The following is a 14,866-nucleotide window of genomic DNA, read 5'->3' as shown; positions in this document are numbered from 1 at the left end:
GGCATCCTTAGCTTATGATGTAAAGCACATGGTTGTTTCCGGCCACCCTACGCTGGCTGGTCTCTGCCCCTTGCATGGATTCAGAAAGGCAGCCCCTGCCCACGAGACCCTGGCCTCCCTCGGTTTTGTTTCTCTCACAGTTTGGAAAGAGAGGCAGCCATGCAATGTCCAGACAGCAGCAGGGTGAGGCCCATGTTTCCAGGGGACAGGCCTGCTGTTGTGTTTCCCTCAGTATGGCTCTTTGCTTTGGCCTCACACTGCCCTGGGTTTGACTCCTGATTCCACCACTCACTATGAGAACTTGAGCAAATTACTTCCTCTCATGGGGCCTCTGTAGAATGGGGATAATACCATTTTCATAGGTTATTGTGAGGTTTAAATGTAAAGCACCCAGCACCCAGTAGGTGCCCAATAAATGTTAGCTTCCTTTTCGATCCCTGGGGGGCAATCTGGAATGTTGAAGTGAAGATACTTCTGGGAAGCTCTCAAGAGCCCCAATCTAAGAAGAGGGATGGCCTCCAGGAGCTGGGCGAGACCTTTGATACCACCTGTTTCCCCACCTGCACTGCCTCATCTGGGCTGGAGCTGTGCCAGGGGCAGTTCTGAGACAAGCCAGTGGCCTCCCCGAGGCTGAGAACTGAACGCTCTGTCAGTGACCAGCCCCTCCCATGTGCTCACCCTGCATCTCAGAGCCGCAGGAGCAAAGGTGCAAAGGAAGGGAGGTCTCTGGGGGAAGAAATGCAGCTCTAAAGAGGGAGGCCTGCTTTGCTCTTCTAGTGCCCACACTCTGCAACTCACAACTGGCTAACTCCAACCAGGCCCGAAGGATTTCTATGTCCATTCCACAAAAACAAACAGTGAGATGCCCACACTGGACAATCCTTAGTTTCCATTCCAGCTGGGGGAAGAGCACAGGCCCTAGGGCTTTTTTAGAAAGAAATGTGCTTCTTAAGTCTCCTTTCTGGATCATGTAGCACTAGCTGGCTGCAACTCAGCAGCATTGGTGTTTAGCAAATATCAGTCACTGTCACAATGTTTGCCATTCCTTAATAGCACCCATGTTACTCTATTCAACATGCTTCTTTAAATTGACTCCCTATTTTACTTAGCTTCATCCCTAGCAAAAATGTGCCCTAGCAAAAATGTGTATATATATATATACACATTAAAATATATAACTATACAATTAGAAATTTGAAATGCTCAGTCATCTGATATTTACTCAACCCCCTGGAGGTGTGCTAACCACACTTTAGAAAACACTGGGCTAGTGAACAACTTAGCAGTGGGATCATGTGATATGCTCACACACACACCAGGGGAAAAACACGAGCTCAGTAACTTTGGCTTGCTCTATGACAAGTAACGGAGGATAGCTACTAGGGGTTTGGATTGTGGACAAAGAATGCTGCTGGCCAAATCAGTAAACAAAGGATGTTGTGGCCATCAAGTCATCAGCCACTGCAGTCACCCCCAACGGTGCACCCTGAGTGGATTCAGGATGGAAAAGAACAGTATGCTGGCCCTAGATAGTAGAGGTGCATATCAAAGGAATGATTTCAGTGAGCCCAGACTCTTGCACCTTCCCATACAGAGAAAAGCGCTAAATTCATTAACTTGAGATGTTTGTTTTTCCTTTAATTAGCAGAAACCTTTTGATGTTCAACTACCTGGTTTGTTTTTGCAAAACTCTTATATATGCTGGCTCCTCCCTTACCTCTTCAGAAGGATCCTTCAGAGCTATATGAGAGGCTGTCTCCCGGGCTTAAGTCCTCAGTATGTCTGCCGAATAAAACATAATTCTCAACTTTTAGGTTGCGCATTTTTTTTTCAGTCAGTTTAGAGCAGTCATCTTATGGGGCCTTTAGTCATGAAATGGTGAGCATTCACCTCAACACTAAAATAATCAAGATTCAACACTAGTGGATCTCTGGTTAAACGTGGCAGATTGAACTCATATGTTTATCTTAGTTCCTTCCCCAAATCCTACTAAAACAATGGGAAAAGAACATACAAACGTATAATCACACAAAGACCAAGAGACTGGTAGAGGAGACAACCGCAGCTGAGGTCTGTCAACCACATTTTAGAAAGCTGAAATCAGTGTGACTAACACGAGAGTGAAATCCAAGTGGCCACAGAGGGAGGTGGTGAAGAGATGGAAGCTGATTTGCACTAGATGGGCTCAGGAGCTGGAGGGAGCAAGTTCTATGGAAGATAGGAGTACAGTGTGGGCCTGAAACAAGGGATCTAAGAGACTGGAGACTCCCGGATTCCTTCCCCACCTGTGCAATAAAATGACTGCCTCCTGCCTCCACCCTCACTGAAAATAAGGGGTTTACTCTTTGGGGAAATGCAATCAGGACACAAGCACAGTGGTGAGAGGCACTGGGGCATAAGAGAATGTCTATAGACAGAGAACCCCCTTCCTGTGGCAATTCCCAGAAAGCTAGTCTCCAGGCTTCTACTCCCAGGTAGAGACACAGAGGCTCCTTCTCTGGAGAGACTGAATGGTCTCAGAGAAAAGTTCCCCAAATACTGACATGTGAGAGACCTGGCTGGCAAAGCGGCTTCCCCCCAGTTACCCCGGTGGACGTCCTCTATTCGACAGACCTGCCTGTGCACATGGAGCTTCTAATCCACGTTAAATAACTTGCTCAAATATAAGGGCCAGCTGAGGGGTTTTACAGTCTGTTCAGAGTTTGGAGTGAAGTGGCCATAGGAGTGTTAGAAGATCAAGCCAACTGGAAATGGTGGTGAAAGAAAAGTTGGTCAAGAAAGTTAAGGGAACCTTAGTACCCTGCTCGGCTGTGATGCTGGGTATCTTCTATTTGCCCTGCAGGTCCACTCTCTTCTTCTCCACCCTGCTCTGGGTTCTGAGGGGCTGACCTGAAGGAACCACACAGCAATGGTGCTCCCATGCCCTCTGCCTTCCCTGCAGAGACTGGGGGAGAGGGAAAGTGAGATGGAGCCCTCCCTGTGGGACTGTGGGTGGGTTGTGTCCCTTAACTCCTGTCAGGGTCTCTTCTCTCCTGGTGACCACTTCTTTCCATCGCCTCATCAGGCCTAGGCCTGGTAACTAGGATACCGCACTATAACTTACGGTTTCTCTCTACTCTGCCTACACTTTGGAAAAATATCCCTTTATTAATCTCCTTAAATCACCCAATTTGAGGGTGCCATTTATTTCCTGCCAGGACCCTGACTGAAGCACCAAACAATATTCACATTATCAAAATGTGAACACTGTTGATCATCAAAAAACGGTGAAATAACTATATTGGGAGGCTGGAGAGAGGGAAATGGGAATAATGATAAGAACACTAAATCCTTAATGACCATAATAGTGGAGGATAACAAAATTGATAAATTGAGAATGGTATAATATAAGCTAAAAGAGTTGAAAGTGATTAATTCTGTGATGAGGGAAGTTGGTGGATTTGATGTTTTGGTATGCACCTTTTAGTGTTTTTGATTTTTTAAATTATGAGCATGAATAACTTTGCTAAAAAACAAAATTAATTTTTAAAAAGTAAAATGTCAGGAGAAAACAGGACAGCGAAGGTCCGTTGAATTCTTCTGAGGACCCAGCACATAATAGAGGCCTTAGGCACCAACAGCAGAGTTGGAGCCTGGGTGGCCCTCCGTTAGGGCTTCAAATGCAAGAATCTGTGTCTGTCACTGCACTTCGGGAGAATGAAGCAGTCTCCCAGCCTCAGAGCCACATGTGCTTGTCAGTGTGTGGCCTGATAGCACAGATCTCCCTTTCTCCATTATTTATAGCAGGGAGAAGAGAAAGTTCCAGCCTGCCTGAGCAGGGTGGGGAGACAGTAAGGCGATTAGGGAGAGAAAGGTCAATAGTTCGCAGCTGCACAGATTTGCTTTGAAGAGCTGAGCCTGAATCTTAGCTCTCCACTCTCAAATTGGAGTCAGGGTATTTAGGCAAGTCATTTCACCTTTCCGAGACTCAGTTTTATTAAGTTCCATGAAGGCACAGTCTATTCTACCCATCATCTAGGACAGTGCCTTTTCCTGACCCGGAGATTTTATACGGTGGGGTCTGTAGACTGATGTATAGTAGGAGCTTGATAAATAATTGTTGAGTGAATCCTAAGGATTAAGAATGTACATATAACATGGCAAATATCTGGCAAATAGATCTAATAAATATTAGTTTTTTTCCCTTATTCTCTGGTCCCTATCAATGATGATATTTTATGCCACCCTGAGTCAATAAGCTTTGAGCTGAAGTCAGGTAAAGGTAAATAATAATAAATGGTACGAACAATTATGGAGTGCTTCATTTGTGCCATGCAGTGTTCTAAGCAGTATTCTAAGTATTCTAAGCACTGACATTGATTAGCTTATTTAACCTTCACAATAAATCTGTAAGTACTCTTATTACGCCCATTTTAAAAGTGAGGAAACTGAGGCATGAAGTGATGAAGTAATTGCACAACTATTAAGTGGCAGGGTTGGGATTTGAACCCAGGTAGCTCAGCTGTAGAGCTTGAGCGCTTTCTCGTTTACTAGATTTTTACTAACCTATTCATGTAACACAGAAAATTGATCACTATTATGTTTTTAAAGAAATTCCTTCTTGCCTAACTAAGCTATACTTGTGATATGCAACTGTCCAGATGACAAATCACCATGTTTAGGTCTGGGGATGTGCTCACTGAAGCCTGTTAGTGACCTTGTTTTGAAGAGAAACCCCTTCACCTGTTTTATCAAGTTTCAAGGTTGCTCTCCTGCTAACTCAGCATATTTTCAACCTCTTTTTCTTTGATCCCAACCTCTATTTTTTCTCTTAATTTTTATTGGAGTATAGTTGATTTACAATGTTGTGTTAGTTTCAGGTATACAGCAAAGTGAATCAGTTATACATATATCCACTTTTTTAGATTCTTTTCCCATATAGGCCATTACAGAGTATTGAGTAGAGTTCCCTGTGCTATACAGTAGGTCCTTAATAGTTATCTATTTTATATATAGTAATGTGTATACGTCAGCCCCCATCTCCCAATTTATCCGTTCCCCCGCTTACCCCCAGTAACCATGTTTGTTTTCTACATAGATCCCAACCTCTATTTTTAAGAAAAAATTTTAGCAAGTACTTAAAAGATAACAGGATGTGCTTCCCTTCCCCTTCCCACCAAAAAAAAGGAAAGCTTTTCCCTCTAAATATCAAACATATGAAATGAAACATTAATTTCAAACGAATTTTGGATTCTAATTGACAGTATCTTTTAACTTACAGTTGTCTTTTGATCTATATTTTACATCCCAGGGAAGAACACAGAAACGTTCTCCTCACGTTCTCAAAAGAATGGAATTTATTTCATAAATACTGCAACTGAAGTGTGAAATCAGTTATAAGCAATTTTATACGTATATTTTAAAGTAATTTGGAGAATGCAGGGCACCACAAAAAAGTGACTATTAATACATCTATTAAAGATAAGCCATGAAAATTAGATTTGGGCAGTTTTTTGGGGGTAGAAGTACAAGTAAGCACCTTTACTGTTCTTTGAGGGAATTTTCTTCCATTTAGATTTCTAAACAATGAAATCGAGAAGATGCTGCCTTTCACCGTGTGGCTCAGAGAAAACCTGTATCAGCATTAAGGACAGCACTCACCCAGCACATGTCATGTGTTGGACTCTGCTCCAAGTGCCCTATATATACTCTTATTTGTTATCCTCACAGTAATCCTATCAGTTAAGTACTATAACACTCACTTTATAGATGAAGAAGAAACCAAGGCACAGATTAAGTAAAGTCACACATCTAGTGAGCTACGCAGCTGGGATTTGAACCCAGTGTAGGTCCAATGACTGTGCTCTAATGGCTCTGCTACACCATGTCTCTACTGCTGCTGAGGCTGCAGTCAATCCTGGGAGGGCCTGTTATAACACTACTTTTTCTCTACTTTTTATATCTGTGGGTCTAAATGTTCTTGGGTAATAAGAATCTGATTGTACAAGTAAAATTCCAAGGAATTTTTGCATTCAGGCCAGACATAGCCTGTTCTTATGGATAACCAGGTGCCAGAAGTAGCACACTAGTGGATAAGATCAAAATTCACAAAAACTTAGCTTACAGAAATGGGACCATGAATGGGTTCTCTATGGAGATAAGCCCCATTGTCAGGGTTTATCTTAAAGGGTATAAATGTGTGCACAGGTGTTTGCTAGAAAAATCTTAGATTGTAGGTTAGAAAAATAATTTTAAGCGCATAGAAAAATGTCCAGGAGAAAATACACTAAGCACTACTTCAAGAGAATGAGATTTGGGGGTAAGGATACACAAACATTTTCTATTACTTTATATATGTCAGTACTAGTCAAACCTTAAAAATATTATACTTTTGTAATAATTTAAAAAATGGACATTAGGGGCTTCCCTGGTGACACGGTGGTTGGGAGTCTGCCTGCCAATGCAGGGCACACGGGTTCGAGCCCTGGTCTGGGAGGATCCCGCGTGCCGCGGAGCGGCTAGGCCCGTGAGCCACAATTGCTGAGCCTGCGCGTCTGGAGCCTGTGCTCCGCCACAGGAGAGGCCGCGATGAAGAGTGGCCCCCACTTGCCGCAACTAGAGAAAGCCCTCGCACAGAAACGAAGACCCAGCGCAGCCATACATAAATAAATAAATAAACCCAAAGTTTAAAAAAAAAAAAGGACATTAATGGTCAGTGATCTTGTATTTGTCATTCCTTTTTCACTGCTCTGTTCACCACTTAGGTCCTCGAACCAGAAAGATATAAATTTGAGTAATAAAGGTCTTTGAATTCTAATACCTAGTGAACCTAGGTAACTAGTGAATTTGACATGAGGGGAGGGCAAATCCAGTGAGGTAAGTATAGACATTTCTGTGATTATAACTAGCATGTAGTTGAGTCTTGTTTTTCAATCCAGTCTGACAATCTTTGTCTTTTAGAGTGTTCAGTCTGTTTTAATTGCTAGTAAGTTGGGTTTAAGTCTACCATCTTGCTATTTATTTCTATGACTACAGATGAGTAAAATTTTAAATTTAAGCCAGTTTAGGGACCTCCCTGGCAGTCCAGTGGTTAAGACCCTGCAGTGCGGATGCAGGTTCAATCCCTGGTTGGGGAACTAAGATCCGGCATGCCGTGCTGTGCGGCCAATAAGCAAATAAATAAATAAATAAATAAATTCAAGCCAGTTTATCTTATGCTTCAACCTCAGCCTACTTTTCTTTTTAAAGAGAATTCATTTTTATTTATTTATTTATTGGCCACGCGCACAGCTTGTGGGATCTTAGTTCCCTGACCAAGGATCAAACCCGGGCCCACAGCAGTGAAAGCACCAACTCTTAACCACTGGACTGCCAGGGAACTCCCTTCGGCCTACTTCTGTTATCATTCATCCCAACAAACACAGCAGGTTACCAGGTGGCCAGAGAGGGTATAGGTTTTTCAAGCTGTTTTGTTAGGGGGAGTGGGAAGAGCTGGATCGCTGGCTCCACCTCAACAGGTATAATTCCATGTTTGTCATAAATATTAGGGATTCTGCAAAAAACTATGAAAACAGGGCTCTGTGGTTACAAAGTCTGAATTCCAAGGTCTTTTCTGTGACTTAAATACACACCCAATCGAGGATATGGACTACAAACTAAGGCTGATCACCCCTGAACCAGGTTCTAGGCAATGCTCCAGCTCTGGACAATTTAAGAGCTGAAAATAACTAAGACTCCCCTGGCCTCAGGAACTGGGAAAACAGCTGAGTGTTGAAGAAGCTAAACTGGGAAAGGGCAGAGGTAATGCACTGAGGACTCCCATGCAAGTTCTGACACTGGAAACAGCAAATCTAAGTTTAAAATGGGCAGCTTTCCATACCAGGGCCACTGTTGGCTCCAGATGATATATGCACCAATAGGAAATCACTTTCTGGATTAAACCCTCAGCCTGGATGAGTGGCTTACCCTCCTAAGTTACAGGGGTTTAAGCAATCTTTTGCTTTCCAGACTGAAGCAGATGTCACAAAGTATCCTACTCATTCTGCAGTGTTAAGTCCAAAGTAGACTAGCACTACTGATTTTATGTTTTTCCAAGAGAAACTCATTCTCCTAAGGCATGCATGCTTTCACTATACTATTGTATTTTGCAGCCCTTTGGGCTAATGGGACCCACTAGGCAGAATAACCCCATAATGTGATTTGCCGTAAACCAAGTACAGAATAGAATTGGAGGCAGGAATGACTGACGGGGCAGTCAAAGGAAAAACTAGGCAATGGAAGCCTGGGCTGGGGAATAAAAGCTTCCAACTTCACAAGCGTCTTGTCCCATCTTAGTGACTGCAGAAGCTTAGCAGTTTAGAGTAAGCTCTGACACTTACTGGGGTAAATTACTTAACATCAAAACCATTTCTAAAGGTGCTAGGCACCTTTATCGCAGCTCTCAATCACCAGCGGCTGCTATCATTTTCCACAATGGGAAGGTGGGGCCATAGTAGGTCTAAACAGCTGCCAAAGTTCATTTTGAAAGGACTCCAAGGATCAAATATTTCAAATGTAAGCTGGACTTGAAAGTGAGAGCTACCTCTGGTGAAATCTCCCTTAAGTCCTTCATTCCTTATGAGATTTAATCATACACCTTACAAAAGTCTTTATTCAGTTCCCTCCTTTCTATTTACCAGAATTCCACTTTAATTTGGACCTAGTTTCCAGTCTGGATTGTTCCAAAGCCTTCTAGGTTTTGGCATCCCCAACTGCTGGACTTTTAATCCAACAAACCAAACAGAACAAGCAAAATACCCTCAGAAAAACAACTCTTGTGCTTAAAATTTTCTCCAAGGTCCCCCGTGCCTAATGGGTAAGGTCTGAATTTCTTACCTTGGCCTTACAAAGCCACCCGCAACCTGAATTAAACTGATTTTCCCAGCCTCTTGTCACTTCCAACTCTCCAATCCAACAAACACTCTTGTCCCAACACGCCAGGGGGGGTCTTTCAAAGTCTTCACATCTTCATCATGCACTTCCCTGTTCAACCTTCAAGGCTTAGCTAAAATGTTACTTCTTTAGTGAAGCCTACCCAATTCCCCCAATGGTTTCTTCCTTCAGGTTCCATTATATTTATCACTTAATCTTTAACAGAGCACTCAACAGAGCATTTTATTTCTTTATGTCTGCCTTTCCCAAAAGACATACTCTTTCTTCTATTTCAAACATTTTTCTATCTGCTCGATTGCTATTGCTTATAGAGTAGTTGTGGTAATAATTCATTTGAAATGCACTTTGTAAAACTGTGAAGTGTAACACACCATTACTAAACTGATCTGAAGGAGAAATGGGAGGGCTGAAGCAGAAGAATGATGTTGCTACTTTCCTTTAACTGGTTCAAAGTCTGAACAGGTTTTCGACCTGTTGTAGCCATTTTATGAAAGATAACCAGCTTGTATAATGGCTTAAAAAAATAACGAGTAGCCCTCGAGCAGCCCACCCAAGTAAGCACCACACATAAGGAGAATCCACAAGATGTGTTACAGTTAAAAGAGTATCTATAAAAAGTTTTACTTTTTTCTGTAATTTTTAATACAAGACATCTAAAGTCTTAGATAAACGGTGAGTTGATACTATCAGGAACAAAATATGGCACAGATTCCAAAAACAAGAACGTATCTTTTTTTTTTTTTTTTTTTTTGCATTTAGGCTTTGCAGTCACTATGCAATGATTATCAATTCGCCAAGGACAGTAACAGTCAGATACTGGAGAAAAAGAGATATGAGAAACATCTTTTATTTTTTCTAAAGAGGTGAAAATAAGTAAGATTTCTTATATCTCTCACTCATAAGATTTTTAAACTCTTAAAAATGCAATTTCTTTTCAAAGCTCATGCCATCTTAAAAAAAAATCTTAGCAATGTACATTTGCACTCAAAGAAAAACATGCAGCGCATTGTCCTCTGACAAAATTCTGCATAAAAACCCCACACGACTTTCTGCAAATATGTCCCCTCTTTATCATTTAGGGACTCCAAACCACAAACATTCAGTGCAATATTTATTGTTTCTTATTTCCGTAGGAAACACAGGACCAATGATGTCTTCTGACTACAACTGTTTCTGGATGGCTGAGCAACAGTCTCCCTCTGCTTTATTTTAAAGTACTCTCTTTAACTTGCTGATGTAAGGTACAACTAGAATTCAGCAAAACTTGAGGATACAAGTGGAAGATGGAGGAGAAATACTTAAGGTGTACCCTGTGCCATAAACTTAGGAAAAAAAATTTACACAATAACAAAACAAAACCAAAAATCCTCAGATTTTATCAATGCACCCTTTTAAAAAGTTTTTTTTTTTTTTAGATTCCTGAAAGCAGCTTAATGTGAATCAAAAGCAGTTCCTGAGTAACTGCTGTAAACAGTGTCTTTTTAAAATATATATATATATATATATATATATATATATTTGCAACTTAGCTCATTTTGGTTCTGCCTTAATTTACCTCCCTAGCTTTTAATCATAGTTCCCTTCTTTTCAGTTCTTAATGTGCAAGTACAATAGCATCAGCTCCGCGAGTCGGCATGGTACAGATATTTCTTGTCACTTCTGTGTGATCACCTGCATGTCTGACAGGTCAGGTTTCCAGAGTCACTGCAGGTCACAGTTCTCTCAGTCTCACAGAACCTGTAAGAGCCACGGACACTTCACGTTTTCTTCATCAGACGCCGTGACTGCCACGTGTGGAGCTTGTTGTAAGCTGTCTGGAGCATCTCCTCTATGTGACTTACCAACTGAAAAACATAGCAAGACACTTAGGCAACAATGGGGTAAAGGCTGGGGAAGTTACTACTTCTGATCCAGATCTGGCACATACTTCAGTGTTGTTCCCAAGCTCTTTTTTTATTTCTCCAATGAGGCAACATGCAAGCCCTCTGTGAAGGTGTTATCAGACACATTTTGTATAGAAAGGTAAGAGGGATGGTGGGGTATAGTAGAGGCTGGAAATTCACCTGCTTTGCCTGCACTGTATGTCTGTCCTGTCATTAACCAGTCATAGGACAATATGAAATCCTGTGTTCTAGGCTTTAGTTTCTTTTGTCAAATAAGCTCCTCCACTTAATTCTGCTGCACAGCCAACCCTGTGAAGCACTCCTCTATGTTCTCTAGGGTCTTTTCCAGGTCTAAGACTTCAGGATTTCAATGTAACTCAGCAGATTACAGAAAAATCTAAATGATCTCAAAGCTTCACACAAGTACTATGTCACGCCTTAGGTCAGGACTACGTATCTTGAGTAGAAAAAAATTTTACCCTCATCACAGACATAACTAGAAGTCAACAGGACCACACTGATCTAAGCTGATAAAGACTCCTAAGGCAGAATGTCTTTGGATTATCTGTTTCCTCGGAAGTGGACAGTGTAATTTACATGGTTGGAAGTAAAAGTCTTATAAAAAGTCTGCAAGTCAATTTTGGCAGTATGGGGACAGAGACCAGGAAGTCCTAAATCCTTGTAGCATGCCAATAACTTAGATTCAATCTGAGGTAGTTAAAAAAAAAACTCTTATTTACCACACCTGTTGTCACTGTGTGTGTGTGTGTGTGTGTGTGTGTGCGCGCGCACGCGCGTGCACGTGCACAAGGGGGAGCGTTATGTTATTTACTTCTGTCTGGGAACTACACTGCTCCATAGGCTGCAGGGGTTCCACAGAACCCGTTAGAAGAGATGAACGCCACAGCCTCCTGTAAGGCTGCACATGGCCTCAGAATCCTTTTTACTACAGTGCTCCAGGCAGTTACAATCAATTGAGAAGGCACATAAACTGAAATCTATTTGTCACCCTTGCTCTGTTGTGGGAAGACACTTCAAGCTTCTTTTCTGATTATAAATAACATTGTTATATTTTAAGAAAAACCACTTAGAATGTTTAGGGAATAAAAACTTACTAAAAATATTACTGATGAAGATTTTTCAACTTTCAACTGTAAAACTGTTTTGATTATCCTACTTACTGAAACACTGAACTCTAAGTTTGTACATACTATTTTTTCCCCTGTCATCTCTGAGAAGACTTGCATTAACACACAGAGAAACAATCTTGTGTGGTTGCTCTAGCCTTGCATTAAAAACAACGCTAAAAATCCTGGGCATAAGGTGACACTTCTCACTGCCTTACCCACTGCCCTGCCCTGCTGTCAACCAGGGAAGCTGAAGGCAGACCATAATCCAGGAACTGTTCAGCTTACTTTCATAGAATGGCAATTCTACCTTTCTTTGCATTGCTACATTTGTACTTGCTACTCAGGTTTTCAAAATAAATACCTTTAGGAACATACATATAGGTTGTAAATCTATAAAGAAAAGCATGGAGGTGATTATTACAAATCCTGGTTAGTTATGGCCTTGAGAGAGTGGGACAGGGACACTCAGGGTACTGGTTCTATTTTTACCATGATTGGTGGGTACACAGATACTTGTTTTACTATTTAAAAGAGCAAACGTATTTTATACACTTCTGAATGTATGGTACATTTTACAATTAAAAAACAGTATTCCTGGGACTTCCCTCGTGGTCCAGTGGTAAAGAATCCGCCTTACAATGCAGGGGACACAGGTTTGATCCATGGTCAGGGAACTAAGATCCCACATGCCACCGGGCAACTAAGCCCGTGCGCCGCAACTACAGAGCCTGCGTGCCGCAAACTACAGAGCCCACGCACCACAACTAGAGAGAATCCCGTGCACCGCAAGGAAGAGCTCGCGGCGCCGCAACAAAAGATCCCGCATGCCTCAACGAAGATCCCGCGTGCTGCAACTAAGACCTGACGCTGCCAAAAATAAAATAAATAAATGCTCTTAAAAAAAAAAAAAAAAAGCAGCCTTAAAAAAATCAAAATAACCCCCAGTATTCCCAGTAACAGAAAAAAAACAACATATATACTCATTTACAGGAAAACAAAGTTAATTTCATCATTTTACTACACAGAGAAAACTATTAGGCCAAAATTAAATTGTTGCCTTACATTTGTGCTTAAATACTGTCTCCGAATTTTTTCTTGGAATGGGCAGAGTTTTGTAACTTGGAATCGTTCCAAATTACTTTTCATTTTCACTACCTAAAAAAGATGAGAGAAATAATGAATTACAGACTCTCAAAGAACCTACAGGAATCAAGAGAAAAACACACATAAGGTTTCTTTTTCTTTCTTCTTTTTTTTTTAAGATTAACTGGCTCCACCAGGCAGAGAAGCAATATCGAATATATTTAGATTCTTTTGGTTTATAATTCATATCCTTCCTGATGTTTTTTGTGCATGTGTATAAATGCATATGTAGAAAATATACAGTATACACTGTTTTAAAATTCCACTTGGTTTAATGGGAACATCTTTAAGTCATTAAATACTAAGTCATCATTTAAAATGGATGTATCTTTAACCAATCCCCTTCTGGTAGATATTTAGACCATTTCTACACAGACAGTGGTAGAGAAACATCTCTATGGCTCAATATTTGCATATATTCATTCTTAATTATTTCCTTAGGTTAAATTTCTAAATGTTGAATTTCTGGGTCAAAGCATGTTTTAAAAAGGTAGTACTTGTAGTGGAAGAAAGGACTCTCTTCTTAGCAACTTGCCCATCACTGATCATTCTAAGTTTTTTATCCTTTTACAAATTATAGATGAAAAATACGTTTATGTAGCTTTAAAGATAATTTATTTGAATACTGAGTATGAAAATTTCCTCTTAGGTTTACTGGGCCACTTGCATTCTTTAGTGAATCGCCTGTTCAAAGTGTTTTGCCTATTATTTTAAATGGGGTATTTATCTTTCTCTTAAAGACTGTTTATAAGAGCAATCTATATAGTAAAGCTATTACTACTTTTTTTTTTTAATTGAATTATAGTTGATTTACAATGTTGTGTTAGTTTCTGGTGCATAGCAAAGTGATTCAGTTAACTTTTAAGATGCACGATTATAAGTTATGGAACTGGTCTGGATCTCAAGTTTCTTCGTATACAAAATGGGTGTCAATACCTACTCCATCAGGATGCTGTGAGGCTTAAATGAAACAATATATGCAAAGTAGTGTTTGGCACATGGTAAACATTCAATACAATTTTCCAACTTTAAGATAACACTTCACTAAGTTACACTACCACAATAGCTGGCTGTGTTTGGAATCGGCTCTGACCTTTTCTTCTAGGAATGGCGTATTAACAGGAAAGCAGGACCAGAAGTGCCGTAGAAGTTCCCCAACAGCCACATACAGGTGTTTCAATTCAGACTGAATATCATTTGGCACCATCTCTGCAAAAGAAAAAGTGGTCCATAGGATAAAAGCTATTTTCCCATGTGTGCAGTCTCTGAAAGAATGACAACTCAGAGAATAAATCTGAATGCACACTCTACCAATACTAAACTAGGATGTGCTATTCTGAGACAAGTTACTGATTTTGTGGCCGACAGACCACAGAATTTAAATTTCCTTGGGGTTTTGGAGGAATTTCCAGCCTTTGCTTTAAGAGGTAGGAGAGGAAAAAAAATGTGTGACTAGCAATGTCACACATTACTAGTGTGACACAGCAATGTGCCACTGTTTGTAATATTAAAACAATACTGAAACATAAGCTCTTGTCTAAATATGCTTCAGGATCTGGATGCATAAAAACAAAACAAAAATCCCAGAAATGTCCCAAAGAGAAACCAATAAAACTTAGCACTCTTCTCAAATTGCTCTTTTGAGGTTATTTAGGTAAAGGGACAGCAACAGGAGGTCCAGCACATACGGTTTATGGCTTGCTGTGTCCCTCCCTGCATCAGTGCTCCTCCAGGTGACAGTGCTGTGATGGTACTACTGGCAGCACTGCTTGAGAGAACCTGAAAGAAATTAAGACACAA

At 40.8% G+C, this 14,866-nt stretch overlaps 1 protein-coding gene across 1 annotated transcript in view; it reads right to left on the bottom strand.

Moving 5' to 3' along the window:
• Positions 1-9,673: 9,673 nt before the first annotated feature.
• GTF2H1 (general transcription factor IIH subunit 1) overlaps positions 9,674-14,866 on the bottom strand; it is a 33,104-nt gene continuing 27,911 nt past the window's right edge. Inside the window, exons 12-15 of the mRNA XM_061201518.1 lie at positions 14,755-14,845; positions 14,160-14,275; positions 12,986-13,078; positions 9,674-10,754 (exon numbers count right to left, since the gene is read on the bottom strand). Of these exons, the coding sequence (XP_061057501.1) occupies positions 10,668-10,754; positions 12,986-13,078; positions 14,160-14,275; positions 14,755-14,845 (387 nt within the window). The 3' untranslated portion in view covers positions 9,674-10,667. The remainder of the gene's footprint in view (positions 10,755-12,985; positions 13,079-14,159; positions 14,276-14,754; positions 14,846-14,866) is intronic.

Source organism: Eubalaena glacialis, chromosome 10, assembly GCF_028564815.1.
Source record: "Eubalaena glacialis isolate mEubGla1 chromosome 10, mEubGla1.1.hap2.+ XY, whole genome shotgun sequence".
NCBI classification, from domain to species: Eukaryota; Metazoa; Chordata; class Mammalia; order Artiodactyla; family Balaenidae; genus Eubalaena; species Eubalaena glacialis.
This window is presented reverse-complemented; position numbering and strand designations above follow the sequence as displayed.